General features: G+C 45.1%; 1 protein-coding gene across 5 annotated transcripts in view; it reads left to right on the forward strand.

The window, feature by feature from the left end:
* The window catches only part of SERGEF (secretion regulating guanine nucleotide exchange factor), a 242,637-nt gene that overhangs the window by 21,278 nt on the left and 205,427 nt on the right, over positions 1-15,932 (forward strand). For 4 of the 5 annotated variants that reach the window (XR_007134407.1, XM_047776177.1, XM_047776180.1 and 1 more), the window contains 2 exons: positions 1,626-1,688; positions 6,428-6,586. Coding sequence is in view for 4 of the 5 variants with exons in the window: in XM_047776177.1 (XP_047632133.1) it covers positions 1,626-1,688; positions 6,428-6,586 (222 nt within the window). In the remaining variant the exon portion in view is untranslated. The remainder of the gene's footprint in view (positions 1-1,625; positions 1,689-6,427; positions 6,587-15,932) is intronic. The other variant, XM_047776178.1, reaches the window with a different exon arrangement.

The following is a 15,932-nucleotide window of genomic DNA, read 5'->3' on the forward strand; positions in this document are numbered from 1 at the left end:
ATATTTTACCTACATTTTTCCTGCCTCACCAAGGTATTCGGGTCTCCCTGGGCAGACCCTGTGTTCTCATTCCTCTGTGCCTGTGAGTAGACTGTTTCTACTCAAAGGAAGGATGCCTTTTCCTTCCTGTTTCCCTTGGGGGAAAACATAATTTTTCAGGTCCTGGCTCAGATCCAGCTTTCTCAGTAAAGACTCTTCCCTCTCTTGCCCCTGTTGGACTTTCTTTATGTGAGCGGATGGTACCATGTATTTTTTGCTGAGTTGTTTACATGTTTTCCCACATGCCAAAGATTATGAGCTTTTTGAGGGTAGGGACTGTGTCTACTTTCTGTTTTAGCATGGAACTTGTAAGTAAAAGGAGTCAGAAATTTTTTGATTTGGTTTGATTTGAAAAACCCGGTTGGGATCTGCTACTGGCACAGCTTAGATGCAGTTGATTTGGGGGAGTTTTCTGATGAGATGTTAGACTAGATGTTAGCTTCCTGCCTTCATTCACTCATTTTCGCCTCCTCCCCTGGGTTCTGGAGCTGGAACCCTGGATGGCCTTTCCTGACCCAGCCACTGGGGAGGCCTAGTGAGCCCCCTGGTGGGTGTGGCAGAAACATCTGCTTTGTCCCTTTCTCACCCCACAGGATGCATGAAGGTATGAGGGGCATTTTATTAAGACACTAGTGCATTTAACAGAAGTGTCAGAAGAGGGAGTTACAGAGTAAGACTCCATTTCTCTGCCTGCCAGATGAGTTGACCACAGCTCTGAGCAGAGTTGATTGGGATTAAACCTTGTCGTTGAAGGCAGTGTATTTAAGGGCAGAAAAGTGCTGGATTTGGAGATGGGAGGCAGGTTTCAAATTCTAGTTCTGCCTGTGTGTTGTTAGGAGGCCTGTTTCAGTGTCCGCATGTCTGGGATGCCATTGCCTCTAGGCTTGCTCCGCGGACTGAACTAGGAAATTCACATGTACACACATGTGTTTATACATATGAACCACCGGTGTCTGTTTATTTCTAGTAGAAACCACAAGTTTACACTGAGTTGTTACCATCCAGTATCATGTGGTTGATTCTAGCCTTTCACCTATGCATGTCTGTAACCTTTCTTCTCCTTTCTGACAGTGAGAAATCTGGCTCTTTTATCCTCAAAATATTTACTTATTTGTCTTTTTTTTTTTTGTCTTTTTTGCTATTTCTTGGGCTGCTCCCGAGGCATATGGAGGTTCCCAGGCTAGGGGTCTAATCGGAGCTGTAGCCACCGGCCTACGCCAGAGCCACAGCAACGCAGGATCCGAGCCGCGTCTGCAACCTACACCACAGCTCACGGCAACGCCGGATCGTTAACCCACTGAGCAAGGCCAGGGACTGAACCCGCAACCTCATGGTTCCTAGTCAGATTCGTCAAACACTGCGCCACGACGGGAACTCCAAAATATTTACTTATTTGTTCAACCTCCTGGACATAACCAGTCTCCCTACTATGCTAGCCCTCCTCTTGGCCAGCTCCGCTGATTCAGACCTTCCTGCACCGCCTGAGAGCTTCTCCTCTGACACAGTGGTTGCTGCCTATGGCCCTTCTCTGCCCAATTTGTGCTGTTGTAAATGTGATTTCAATTTTTTTTTTTTTTTTTTTGTAGGCCTAGAGAATTCTCGAGCAGTATGTGTTCTTGCTGGCTCAGATCACTCTGCTTCCCTGACAGGTAAGTAACATTGAGGATTCTGGGTGTTTCTGCCTGAAGGGATGCTCTTGGGACCCAAAGGGAAGAGCGTGGACTTTGGAGTCAGGATTCTGATGCCACCACTGGAATGAACTTGGGCAAGTCACTTTACCTTCCTGAGATCACTTCCTTGTCTATAAAATACTTTGTGGACAGTTCTGAGAATTAAATATGATGATATATGTAAAACACTTGCGTGAAACAGAGACTTACTTTCTTTCCTTTGAGTTTGTTTTCTAAGCTGTAAAGTAGGGATAAGAAGAGCTTCCCCTCAGGATAGTTGTCATCTTCAATCATATAACCAACAGTAAATTTATGTATACCATATTGTTATCTATTTAATCTGTTTTGATGTCTAAGTATCTAAGCTCTTTAGCTATTTTCTCTAGGTCTTTAATCTCAAACTAACCTATTTTATCCACTTATATCTTTTTTTATTTTTTGTCTTTTGTCTTTTGTCTTTTTAGGGCTGCCCTCATAGCATATGGAGGTTCCAGGCTAGGGGTTAAATTGGAGCTGTAGCTGCCGGCCTATGCCAGAGCCACAGTAACACCAGATCTGAGCTGCATCTGCGATCTACACCACAGCTCATGGCAATGCTGCGTCCTTAACCCACTGAGCGAGGCCAGGGATCGAACCTGTGTCCTCGTAGATGCTAGTCAGATTCATTTCCACTGAGCCATGACAGGAGCTCCCACTTATATCTTTCTATTCTATTTGTCTCTCACCCTGTCTGCTCTCTCTTTGTTTGTCTAGTCTCTTTTCTTTAACTATACATCTCTATTTTTATTTATTTGTCATCTTCGTGTCTTTCCGTCTAACCTGTCTTTCTCCATATGTCTCTAAGTCCAGTTGTGCATATGTTTTTCTAACCTATTTTATATTTTTATGTGTTTTTCTCATCGATCGCTCTATTCCATCTCTTTGATCTGTTCCTCTCTCTATCTAGTCTTTTTTCTTTCTCACACTCGATCTCTCTCTGTCTTGGCTGTGCATCCATCCATCCATTTGACACACCCAGCCAATGCGGTATAAACTTTCTAGTGACACTGCAGCATTTTCTTGAAGGTTATCTTTTTCAAAGCTCAGATTGCCCTGACCCCTGCTGGTTGACTGGAGCCTCTCCCTCTGAGAGATTTCTGTTGTTACGACCTCTCACCCAGAGTTGAGTGCATTACATTTTTTAAGCAAAGGGCATTGACTATCATACACAGTATTTTCAGTGTTTTATGTGGAAGTCAAGATGTGCCCCCAGTACCTGTACATTAAAGGGGGCGTGCTTTCTAACATCAGATTTGTAACGCAGTCCAACTGAGGAGCTGTTACTGTTTCCAGAACACAAGAGCCATAAAGTGAGAGTTTAAATACTTTACAAATTCTGAACCACAGATAATTTTATAGTTATTGAGTTAAAAACAACTAGCTGGGGAGTTCCCATTGTGGCTTAGTGGTTAATGAACCCTACTAGGAACCATGAGGTTGCAGGTTGGATCCCTGCCCTCGCTCAGTGGGTTAAGGATCTGGCATTGCCATGAGCTGTGGTGTAGGTTGCAGACGTGGCTTGGATCTGGTGTGGCTGTGGCTGTGGTGAAGGCCCGCAGCTGTAGCTCTGATTTGACCCCTAGCCTGGGAGGGGTTGCAGCCCTAAAAAGCCAAAAAAAAAAAAAAAAAGATATACCTGCTTTTTAGCCTCTGTCTCGTATTACATACATTCATAGACATGTTAAAATGGTTGAGTTGAAATGAATGCCAGCACTGAGGGACTCCCCTGGGCTCTGCTCCCACCTCCACTTGCCCCCCACTTATGGAGAGAGGACAGGAGGTCCCAGGACAAGAAGTGTCCAGTCATTTCACACAGTCATTGAGGGCTGGGGGGAGACATTCTCTTCTGAGAGTAAGGGTAGACTAAGAGCGGTGTCTATTCTAATGACCTTGAAATGGCTGGTATTTTACAAATCTAGAGATTTTTCTTATTGCTTGCTAACGTCAATTTCTTAAAAGATCTTCTAATTAGTAAAGTTGTTTATTCTTTCATATGTGGAGTGCCTATATTATGGTTTTTTTAACATAAATGTTGAATTTTTTTTATTGAGGTATACTTCATATATGAAATTCACTCCTTTCGGGTATGCAATTTAGTGATTTTTAAACTGTATTCACCAAATGAATTAAAAAGGGTCAGGGTTAGTATTCCTCTTTCCTGGTCTAGTCGAGGCTGTTACACAGTGGATTTTGCTCAGTGCTCTTCAGACCTTCTCTCTGGAGTTGTTGGAGATTATGTAACTACTTGGCATTGCCGCAGAATTTAATTTTACCTGCTGATGCAACAGCGTAATGATCTGTTTGTGGAAGACAGTTTGTCTTTGCAAATAGATGGTTCAGACTTACTAAGATAAATGAAAGCATATTATAGACACAGGCTCATTGTCAGTGGCATCTTGGTAGCTAAGCCGTCCATTTAATGAGTTAAGACTTTCCCGAGGGGCTCCACTGCCCTCTTGGAAGGGATCCTCATACTTTACACACCTTGGTGAGGTCCTGGGAGGTTGCCGTCTCTCTAGGCATGAAATACACCAAATTCACTTTACAGAACTGCAGAATGTCAGTGCTGCAAGGTCACCTGGTGACAAAAAGGCTCCACTGCTTTACAGTCCCTCCTTTCAGACGCTACGAAACAGAGACTCAGAATGTAAAGTGATGTGCCTAGTGTCCTAGTGATCCAGGAGCAGATCTGGGACTTGAACCCCAAATCTTGTTCTAATATCCTTTAATGATGTCTGGCTTCTGATCAGTTTTTGAGAATAGACTAGATAGCCCCCAGCTAGGCGATATTGGGAGGTCATAGGATGTAATGGAAGCAGAAAATCTGGCTTCTCTTCCCACCTGACCCCTTATTAGCCATGTGATGTCAAAAGTCATTTAACATTTCCAAGCCTTGTCTAATTTATCTTCTGGAAGAATGCTGTCTAGGAGAAATAAAATGTGAGCCATATTGCAAAAAGTAAAGACAAGCAGGTGAATTAATTTTAATAACTTGTTTTACTTAACCTGGTATATCCAAAACATTATGTCAACATGTAATAAATCTGAAAATTATTATTTTTTTTGTCTTTTTTTGCTATTTCTTGGGCCGCTCCCTCGGCATATGGAGGTTCCCAGGCTAGGGGTCTAATCGGAGCCGTAGCCACCAGCCTACGCCAGAGCCACAGCAACGCAGGATCTGAGCTGGGTCTGCAACCTACACCACAGCTCACGGCAACGCCAGATCATTAACCCACTGAGCAAGGCCAGGGATTGAACCTGCAACCTCATGGTTCCTAGTCCGATTTGTTAACTACTGCGCCACGACGGGAACTCCTAAATCTGAAAATTATTAATGAGCCACACTCTTTGTGTTTTGTCTTGTTGTTGGGTTTTTTTGTTTTGTTTTGTTTTGTTTTTTTGCACTGTCTTCCCAGTCCATTGTGCTTTTTTGGTCTTCAGTTTGGGCCAGCCTCATTTCAGGCGTTCCGTAGCCATATGTGTATACTGTGTGCTATGCTGTATAGTGTAGAACCTTAAAATGTCAGGGTTGGGAAAGAGCTTAGAGCTCATCCAAGGAGTCACAAACGAGAGATTCACAAGCCAAATCATAGCCCACGGCCCCATTTTGTTGCACTCCCAGGTAAAGATTTGTTGAACATGAATGCCTTTTGGACAAGCCCGTGCCCTCTGGTTTGCCAGTTGCCCATCAGTCCCTCCTGTTACCAGTGTCCTCAGTTATATTGTTGGCCCTTTGTCGCCAACCACCCTCCCCTTCAGTCTTCAACTGGTCAGACTAAGGCTTAGAGAGGAAGTGATTTGTCCAAGGTCAATAGCTAGTTAGCAGATCCAAGAACAGAAACCAGAGTCACTTGACTCTGAATTTGCTCTCTTTCTATTAAATCTCAGTGTCAGTCAGGCGCATGCCTGCCTGTATCACAGGGTTATTGTGAGGTTCCAATGAGCTTAAGTGCTATGCAGATGTGATATAACATCGTATTTTCTGCTGGTCAGGGCAGAAAGTGAAAATCATCTCATGTTTTTAAACTTGATGCTTTAAATACTCACTCTTTTAACTTGTTATTTTTAAAAGTTAATATATATTTTTCCAACAAAAGGTAAGGAAAGAATTTATTTAAAAAAAATTGTAGAAGAGTTCCCTTGTGGCAAAATGGGCTAAGTGTTTGACTACAGTGGCTCAGGTTGCTGCGGAGGCACAGGTTTAGTCTCCAACCCAGCACAGTGGGGTTAAAGGATCTGGCATTGCTACAGCTGTGGTGTAGGTTGCAGCTGCGACTTGGATTCAGTCCCTGGCCTGGGAACTTTCATATGCTGCAGGTGCGGCCATAAAAAAAGTAAAAAGAAAAAAACATTGTAGAAATAGAGAAACATATGTCTTGCACATGGTAGATGTTGAATAAATATTTGTTGAGTGAATTAATGAAAAAATGAATTCACGTTCCTATTCCTTGACAAACTGCTAAGAACATTTGGCCTTGTTTCCTGTTTACAGAACTTAAAAAAATATTATATATTATTATGCTGTACATGAATGTGATGTCTTGTTTTGCTCTGTTCAATGTTAGCGCCAGAATCCTGCAACTTCTTTGAACCACTTCTCCCCCCCTCCCCAGACCTGGGTTATTTTCCAGCATTTTGGACTAATGTCCCTTCCCCTCTTGTGTTCCCCTCTGTTTAAGATGCAGGAGAGCTGTATGTTTGGGGAAGCAACAAACACGGGCAACTCGCTTCCCAGGCTGCTTTCCTTCCTCTACCCCAGAAAATAGAAGCACATCGTTTTCAGAATGAAAAGGTGGCTGCTGTCTGGAGTGGGTGGACGCACCTGGTTGCTCAGACAGGTGAGAGAGTGGCAGAGAGCTTGTGGTTGGGGAGAGCAGCTGGGGGACAGCTGTCCAAACAGCTATGAATGCTTGGGATTAGGTTGGTTGGTTTTTACTGATAAAAAAGCTTTAAGTACTGAGAAGGGGAGGCCCCAGGAGCTAGCTCTGCAGTCAGCCAGGTGTGTGGCTTTCCTCTTTGGATCACAGGCTTACACCCCAAAAAGGCTAGGCTGGCTTAGGCTTAACTCCTTCTGGTCCTAAGAGTCCTTGAGGTTTTAAGAAGGAACCCACTGCAACAAGCCTTACCCAGAAATTTGTCCAGGTTGTTGGGGAGTCTTTGCCTTGTCATAGCTGAAGGGATGAGTCTGCTTGTATTCCCACCTGAGTCTAAGTTCAAGGCATCAGAAACTGTTAAGTTAAACATTTCAAGACTGAGGCAGGCAAAATTCCCTTTGTGGCTCAGTAGGTCAAGGATCCGACATTGTCTCTATGAGATGCAGGTCTGATCCCTGGCCTCACTCAGTGGGTAAGGATCGGAAGTTGCCGCAAGCTGCAGTGTAAGTCATAGATGTGGCTCAGATCTGGTGTTGTGGTGGCTGTGGTGTAGGCCCCAGATGTAGCTCTGATTCAGCCCCTTCCCTGGGAACTTTCATGTGTCACAGGTGCAGCCACAAAAAGAAGAAAAAGAAAAAAGATTAAGAGCATATTTTTGATTCATAGCTGGCATGGTATTTTGATTTAAACTCTTATTAACCCTAGCAAACCCTATACATTGATTCTGACCCTCCCACACAGGCCTTCAGATGTTACCTTCCCAGGCCATGACAGCTGCTTTTGGCTTCTTTATCTTTTCTTGATAATATCTTCATTGATTTTTCATCTTTCCTTAGGGCAGTTCTCCTTTCCTAGACTTCAGATTCCTGACTGTTCTCTGGGTTTGACTCCTTCTTCCCGGTCTTCCTGGAGCTCTCGCTGACTGACTCAGGATTTCCCAGGCAGGCAGTTTGCAATTCTTAAGACCCTTTACCTATTGTGTGGAGGCCTTCTGAACTTTAGGCGTTCTCGGGAATCCTCTTGTCGCCTCTTGGCCTGCTTCTTAGCAACACATGGTCTCTGGACTCCCAGATACTTGGTGACTTATTCCAGAACTTTCTGGCTTTTGTAGGTCTTCAGGTGAGCTTCTTGGGTAAGTCACACTTAACAACACGTTTAAACATATAGATATAGACTTGCAAGTATTCCTATCCGTGATGATTTTAATTGGTCCTTAAAACTTTTAAAAGTTGTTTTGGAACAGAGGCCTGTGTAAGGAAAGTGTATAATAAGCTTTCCATGTTTACCACGTCAGAGGATGCTCCAAGGAGAGTGTGTCATTGATTTGGAGGAAGATCATGACTTTCCTCAGAGAAGTTCAGACTGCTTGAAGATTGGGACCATCTATAGAAATTTTTCTTTTCTTTTTTTTTGTCTTTTTTTGCCTTTTCTAGGGCTGCTTCCATGGCACATGGAGATTCCCAGGCTAGGAGTCTATTTGGAGCTGTAGCCACCGGCCTACACCAGAGCCACAACAACGCGGGATCCGAGCCACGTCTGCAACCCACACCACAGCTTATGGCAATGCAAGATCCTCAACCCACTGAGCAAGGGCAGGGATCGAACCCGCAATCTCTTGGTTCCCAGTCGGACTCGTCAACCACTGAGCCACGACGGGAACTCCTATAGAAATTTTTCTTAAGGAGACTCAGTGAGCATAGTAGCTGCTTGTTTGTATAATCGTTACTCTCTCTTCTCCTCCAGATAATGAGCTCTGTGAGGGGAGGCACCATTATTAGTTTTGCTCATGTCTGTATCTCCACTGCCTTGCAGAGAAAGTGTTCATTTCCTGCTTTCAACTGTTTCTAGTTTAAAGAGACTAAACAGGAGTTCCTGCTGTGGTGCACTGGATTGAGAATCCAACTGCAGCGGCTCAGGTCACTGCAGAGGCACAGGTTTGGTCCCTGGCCTGGTGCAGTGGGTTAAGGATCCTACGTTGCTGCAGCTGTGGTGTAGGTTGCAGCTGCGGCTCAGATTCAGTTCCTGGCCTGGGAACTTCCTTATGCTGTGAGAGTACCATTAAAAAAAAAAAAAAGAAAAAGAAAAAAAGAGACTAAACATATTCAAATGCAACTAGGCAGGGGAGAAGGTGAAGATTTCTGACCTCTCTCCTTGGACTCACTGGTCCATGATCAGAAGGCTTGTCTCTGGATTCAAGAATCCAACCAAGTCAGTTATTGTTTATTGGGAATCTATTGAGCAGTGTGCTGAGCCCTGGAGAAACAGAAAAGACATGGGCTGTACCCTCCTGCTGCAATGTGTGATAGGCTTAAGTCTAAGAATACAGAGATGGAAGACTTGCTCATCCATCTGTCTGTCCATCCATATGACAAATGGTGAGGATCTGTTTATGTACCATGCCTTGTGCTGGAGCTTAGTCCTGCCCTCAAGGAGCCCGCTGTCACCAGGGGAGACAGACCTGTCGTCAGATTTCAGTGCAGCAGTGGAGCCAAGTCAGTGCACAGAAGTGGCCCAGACACCAGCAGTGGTGTGAGTCACTAGGTGCTAACAGGTAGGCGTTTCATGCTTAGTCTTCAAAGAATTGCTGTGCAGGAAAATACACTTACTCCCGAATGGTAGTGAGTTTAGCTCAGTCTGTCAGTAAACCTGTTAACTGGTTAGGCAGCCGACTAATGAAAGACAGAGATGTTGCTGCTTTGATTCCAGCCCAGCAGCCTTGGAACTCATGCTGATTTCCATGTCTGGGCCAACAGCCCAGCCCTCAGGGCGGGAGGTTGGAACCCACATCCCTGACACCATCTGAGTCACCCCAGCTGCTCTGGGGCTTAGCTTCAGGTCTCCACCTCCACTTGAGAGTGTGATTTGGGGGTAATGTTTCAGCTGTTTAATTAACTTGTTAATTCAGATCTCTTGTTTATGCACTTTGTCACTTTCCCCTTCCTCCTAAGACCAGAGTGGTTAAAAGCTGGGATGTTTGAGCGTCCTGGTTGTTGCACTGCGTTTGGGGCAGATGGAAGTCTCCTGCCATTTGATTCTCCAGTTTTGCCCCCTCACTCCACCCCAGCAGCCGTGGAAGCCTTTGCCCAGGCACAATGTCATTGAGAAGAAACACCCAGCTGCTCATGTTAATGGGAACAAGATTTGCTCACAGGGTCAGAAGTAGCTCATTAGTGCAACAAGGATTTACATGCCTCTAGTTGTTGTCACAAGCTCCAGTGGTAAATTGTTCCTGGGACCTACCTGCAGCCACATTGGCACAGAGGCTGTCTCCAGTCTTGTTCTAGAAGACAGTAGTGGTGTGATGTTGACGAACCAGAGTTTATGCACAGTGACCACAACTCTGTCCAGGAAGATGGGATGGGATGGGTGGGTAGCATGAAGAAGGAGAAGTAGACAATGCTTTCCATAGTCCTTATACCAGTGACTCTGTCCCTTAGGGGACATTTGCAATGTTTGGAGACATATTTGGTTGTCACATTTGAAGGGGGTGCTACTGGCATTTAGTTAGAGGCCAGGAATGCGGCTAAACATCCTACAATACAAGGGCAGCCCCCACAACCAAGAAATGCCCAGCCTCAAATGTCTGCAGTGTCACAATGGAGACATGCTGGGCAAGGTACTCATGCCCAGTGGTGGGTGCTTAGCCAGGGCAGTTCACGTGGTATCAGGACAACTGTACACTTGTCTGTATGGGAATCTGGGATGCAGACTCTGCCCTCCCCCTTCAGGAGAGTCTGGTGCCTGCCTGCAGTGCTTGCAATGGAAAAATACTTTTCTCGGTTAGTCAGAGGCACTTGGAAAGAGTCCAAGAGAACCTGTTCTAATCTGGGAAAGTTGGCAAGGTACCTGTGTCTCAGGCTGGTGGAGCTGCATTCTAGAAACCTTTCCCAAGCTGCTTAATGTTCCTGATCATTGTTCTTGGGAACTTCATGGGACTCCTGGGTGACATTATCCAGGCTCGGTGACCTGCAGCTGTCTCATCTGAGATTCTATTTCCTGGCCCAAAGTGCTTCTAGTGAGAGCTGGATGGTGGGTCTGGGTGCCTTCCTCATTGGGTGACCTTAGTTAAGTCACTTCATCTGTCTAGGCGTCAATTCCTTCATCTCTCAAGTATGATTTTAAAACCTACCTCCATTCTGCATGCAGTGGCCATGGGGTTCATATGAATGCATTTATGTGAAAGATCTAACTAATTGTGAAACGCTGTACATACATGTGAACAAGTGGGAGTGACTGTTTGGGATGTGGGCATATTAAGAGATAGCAGTTGCTTTTTTTTTTTTTTTTTTAAAAAAAGAGAGAGATAGCAGTTGCTTTTAGAAAGGCTTCTGTTTCAGCTGGGTTGGCGCAGGGCTTGAGACGGGGCTCCTGAGCCGGCCCGGGATGCCATGCTCAAGATCCAGCTCTGAGAGGCAAAGCTTCCTGAGGTCCTTCACTTCTGTGCATCTGGCAAGTGGCTCTTTTATATTATCAACAGTTGGGAAGATCTTCATGGCTTACAGATTATCATCTCTGTTAAAAAATCTCTGATCACGGAGTTCCCATTGTGGCTCAGTGGTTAACTAATCCGACTAGGAACCATGAGGTTGCGGGTTCGATCCCCTGGCCTCACTCAGTGGGTTAAGGATGAGCATTGCCATGAGCTGTGGTGTAGGTCGCAGATGCGGCTTGGATCCCGAGTTGCTGTGACTCTGGCATAGGCTGGTGGCTACAGCTCCTATTAGACCCCTAGCCTGGGAACCTCCATATGCCGCAGGAGCAGCCCTAGAAAGGGCAAAAAGACCCCCCCCCCAAAAAAAAAAAAAATCTCTGATCACACTATTCTTCCTTCCTGATATTCTTCCCAAACTGTAATTGTATTCATCTCTTTGCGTTCTTATTTGTTTAATGTCTAGACTCTAAATTCCAGGGGAGTGGCATCACCTTCATTCAGGGCAGTATCTCCAGCACCTGGCATAGGCCTGGCACCTAATAGCTGATTAGTAACTAATTGCTGGATGAATGAATAATGGCGAGGTAGAGAGAAATGTGGCTTTGAAGTCAGACAGGCTGAGGTGTGACTCTCAGCTCTGCCAGCTGCCTGATTGTGTGGTCGTGGTGCCTGGGCCCCTCTCCATCACCACCATCGTTCAGGCCACGGTCCCCTCTTGCTGGATCCTGCAGCAGCAGCAGCCCCTGGCTGGTGTCCTCATCTTCCCGCATGCGCTCCCCCTCTGCTCCCGTCTGTGTTCCTTACCTCAGCTGGAAGATCTTTTCAAACCCGTGTGTCACATTCCAGTGGCTTCCCGTTGCTGTTATGATAAAGACATTATCCTTAGTGGTTACCAGGCCCTGCGTGGTCTGCCCCCTGCCTGCCTTTCCAGCCCCTGTTCTGACCATGCTAACTCTTGATCTCTAGCTGACCTGTACTCCGGCCTGGGTACCTGGACTATGTCCTGTATTTCCCACTGTAGTGCCTTTGCAGCTGATGTTCCCTTGTTTGCCACACGTATCCCTGGACTCCTCCTTCATTTTGACTTATATCAATCCCTCCCCCCAGACCTCAACTTAGTCTCCCCCTCAGGGAAGTCTTCCCTTGACATCCCTAATTAATCATGTTTCCCTTTTATCACTTCTCAGAGCGCTCAGCCTCTCCTTTGTGCTGTTTTCTGTAGGATTCTTTAATTCCCATCTCCCTAGACTGTCAGCTCATCCAGGCAGGAGCTGCATCTGTTTGGCTCAGCATCGTGGCCTCAGTGCCTCGCAGAGTACCTGACACATCCCAGGTAGGTACTCAGTGCATGCTGGGCAAATGAATTAGCTTAACTTCTCTGAGCTTATTTCCTCATTGGGAAATGGGGAAATATTTCTGCCCTTGGGTGAGGATGAAATGAGATGGTGTATGAAAGCTGCCAGCATCCAGCACAGGCCTGGGCTTGTGTCAGTTCATTACGTTTTGGCTTCCTCTGCCCTTTGAACTCTGGGGTGATCAGGAGGTTAGATGTCCCTATCTTCTCTTTCTGACAGCAGTCTTGCTGTGGCTCTGGGTATGAATGTCTCTGGCTGGGTAACAGGTTGCTTCAGGACTCTCCTGGCCAGTGCAGAAAAATCGAAGCTTACAGATGCTAAGTGCTGGCTGCTGGTGATTTATCAGAATTTCATGGGGAGTGACTTATACAAGATCCAAACCTTAATGTGGGTTTGTTCAGAATGTTTAGATCCTGGTTGCTTTGGGGATGCTGGATGTGTCCCAGAGCAGGTTTGTGGTCTCACAAAGGCTGTGGATTGAAAAAGAGAGCCCAGATGCAGAGTTCTTGACATTCTTGCACTCTCTTCAGTGTCACCTTAAAATGTCCTAAAGTCTTAGAAGTTTTAGAGAATCAGAAATGGAAAAAGAAACTTCCTCACTTTGTAAATGCGAAAACTGAAACAAAGAGGCAAGAGTGCCGTGATGGCAGCACCAAGGCTAGAAATCTGATTCTACTTTTCAGAAATTTCTGTCTCCCCTCCCATCACTGTCCTCCTGGTTCTTGGTTATATCCTTTTAGTTGAGATTTTTTTTTTAATTCTTTTTTTTTTCCCTCTAAAGTGGGGAATTGCATGGCACATGTGGAAGGGACCAGTTCTTAGCCACTTTCCTTTGGCCCAGTGTCACAGACCAAGAAATATTTTGTTGCATTTGATGTCTAAGCATTAGTGAAACCCAAGCCCAGACATTGATTCACACTAAACTGAGTTTATAAATATACCTAATGCTGAATTTTCTGTTTTGGGGCTAAGATCCTTTCCAGAATAGGGTGACAGTGTATATTACCCTATCTTCTTTGGGACTATATATCTTGAAACCTCACCCGAGCTCAGGGAGATTCTGACCACATGAACGCTGTATAAAGCAGGTGGTTTGGAATTCATGATGTTTGTGCTTAAGAACTTCGAAAACCCAAAGGTTGAAAGTCAAACTGAGCCCAAAGAACTCTTTTGAAGGGAAGAGATTTTGCTTCTTATTGAAGCCATTCATTTTTATCCTGGAATCCTTAGAATGTCAGGAATGGATGTGGACTTAGAGCTCGTCTGGCCTGACTCTTTCAGTTTAGAGATGGGGAAATCAAGGACTGAAAAAGGGGAAGCATAGGCATGGGGTGGGGAGGGGAAACAGAACTCAGGTCTCATTTCCTCCGTCCAGTGCTCTTTCTACCTTGTCACTTCCTCTCTGGAGATGAGGAGGAATTGTGGATGACTCGAACAAGGAATAATAGTTTCCTCTGTACATGAAATTCTGCTCCAAGAAAACACTCATTCTTGCCTGAAATGTGTAGCCAGAGCTTCCCTTAATGGATTTGTGTGTGCAGTGGAAACTGGGGGAATGGTACCCTAGGAGCACAGGTCTGGAGGCCACTCCAGGATTCACAGGAGCAGCTGCATTTCCATTTATGATCATCTGACAGCAGTCAGAGCACTCGTGGACCACTTTAATCACTACGAAGTACTTTCTCTCTCTCTCTCTCTCTTTTTAAGGGCTGCACCCATGGCATATGGGAGTTCCTGGTCTAGGGGTCGAATTGGAGCTGCAGCTGCTGGCCTACACCACAGGCACAGCAACGCGGGATCTGAGCCATGTCTGCGACCTACGCCTCAGCTCATGGCCACACCGGATCCTTAATCCACTGAGCAGGGCCCGGGATTGAACCTGCATCCTCACGGACACCAGTCAGGTTCGTTACCACTGAGCTGCAGTGGGAATTCCTACTATGAAGTGCTTTCACCTCCATGTTTTCATATGAAGGTGGCAAGATAGGTGTTATCCTTGCTTCCCAGACAAGCCTCTAATTGGTTAATTGCACTCCCCTGGCTCACATGGATGGGCTGAGCTGAAACTTGAACCTGACCTTTTGTCTCCAAGCCTACTCCTCCAACTGCAAGTTGTAGGTATCTCAATGCTCTAACTCATTAACAACTTCTTTTACTCTTCAAAGACGCTTCTTTTCCCAACTTGTGCCAGTGATTCTCCCAAGCAGTAAGGAAGAAACTTTTTAGTTATCCTTGATCCTTCAGCAGGTATTTGTGGAGTGCTTACCTAGACGTATAGAGCACTATGCAACAGGCTACAAGGAAATATAAAAGCCATAATTACCCTCAGGAAGATTATAATTGGATGAACAAATGAAATATTTAGTAGAAGAATTTTAAAACTATGGCAAAGAGTCAGAGGAGTGGCCCAGCACTGAAGGCTCTAGGGTTTCAGGGAAGAGTGTGAAATCCTTTGGGAAGGTCCCATTTTAATGGGTGGAGAGTTGGGCACTTGGTTCTGTTGCTGTCTTTGTCCTCTGGCAAGACACAGAACTCTCTGATCCCCTTATTCCCTTCTGAGCAAATAGGAGGTTGTGGACATAATGACATCCAAAGGCCATTCCAGCTCTGAAATTCCATCCCATAAAAAAATAAAACTGGCCTAAGGAAATTGTTATGGATGCATTGGAGGATAAAGTATGATGCCATCCATTGCAGTCTAATTTATAATGACAAAAACAAATACATGGAAACAATTGAAATTGTAGGGCGATTGCTTAAATAAATTATGGTGAAATCATAGCTTGGAATATAGATCCGCTAAATAGAATGTTTTAGAAGGGTATTTAATGACAGAAGAATATGTTCATGACACAGTAAGTGAAACAAGTAGTTCACAGTAATTTACTATGCCACCACTTCTAATTTTTTTAGAAGAATATTTGCATAGAAAAGACCAGAAGGAAATATGACAGAATGTTAAATCTCTTAATCAGTGGGATTATGAGTGAATTTTATTTTATTTTTTATATTTTCTATGATGTGTATGTTATTTGCAATCTAGTTCTATCAGCCATGAATATTATTGAACAAACTTCTTGCCCCTCAGTGAAGGAAACTGGCCCCATTGCCTTTATACTCCTCTGTGTGTGTGTGTGTGTGTGTGTGTATATATGCCTTTAACAAATCACTTCTATGGGCCTCAGTTGGGAGGTCACGTGGAAAAGAGGCAAGAGACTAGAAGGAGGCAGGAAAGCAGGCATCTGTTTTTGGCTCAGTCATGAGTCAGCTTTGTGACCTCAGGCAAGTCCCTTGTGAACATCCCTAAACCTTGGTTTCCTCATGTTTAAGAGGGGAGTTGGAGGTCACAAAAGGTCCTTGGAGCTCCAAGATATATACTCATTCCTAAAGATGGAGAATTTCTACACTGTCGAAGAACCAGCTCAGAGGCTTCCTTGGTTCCTCGAGGCTGACGTCCTTTCCTCCTCTCCTGCTCTCTGCACCTGGGCTCCGCTGGCTAGCTGCTAGCCTTTTTCTCCTGCTC

The sequence above is a fragment of the Phacochoerus africanus genome, chromosome 4 (assembly GCF_016906955.1).
Source record: "Phacochoerus africanus isolate WHEZ1 chromosome 4, ROS_Pafr_v1, whole genome shotgun sequence".
Taxonomy (NCBI): Eukaryota; Metazoa; Chordata; class Mammalia; order Artiodactyla; family Suidae; genus Phacochoerus; species Phacochoerus africanus.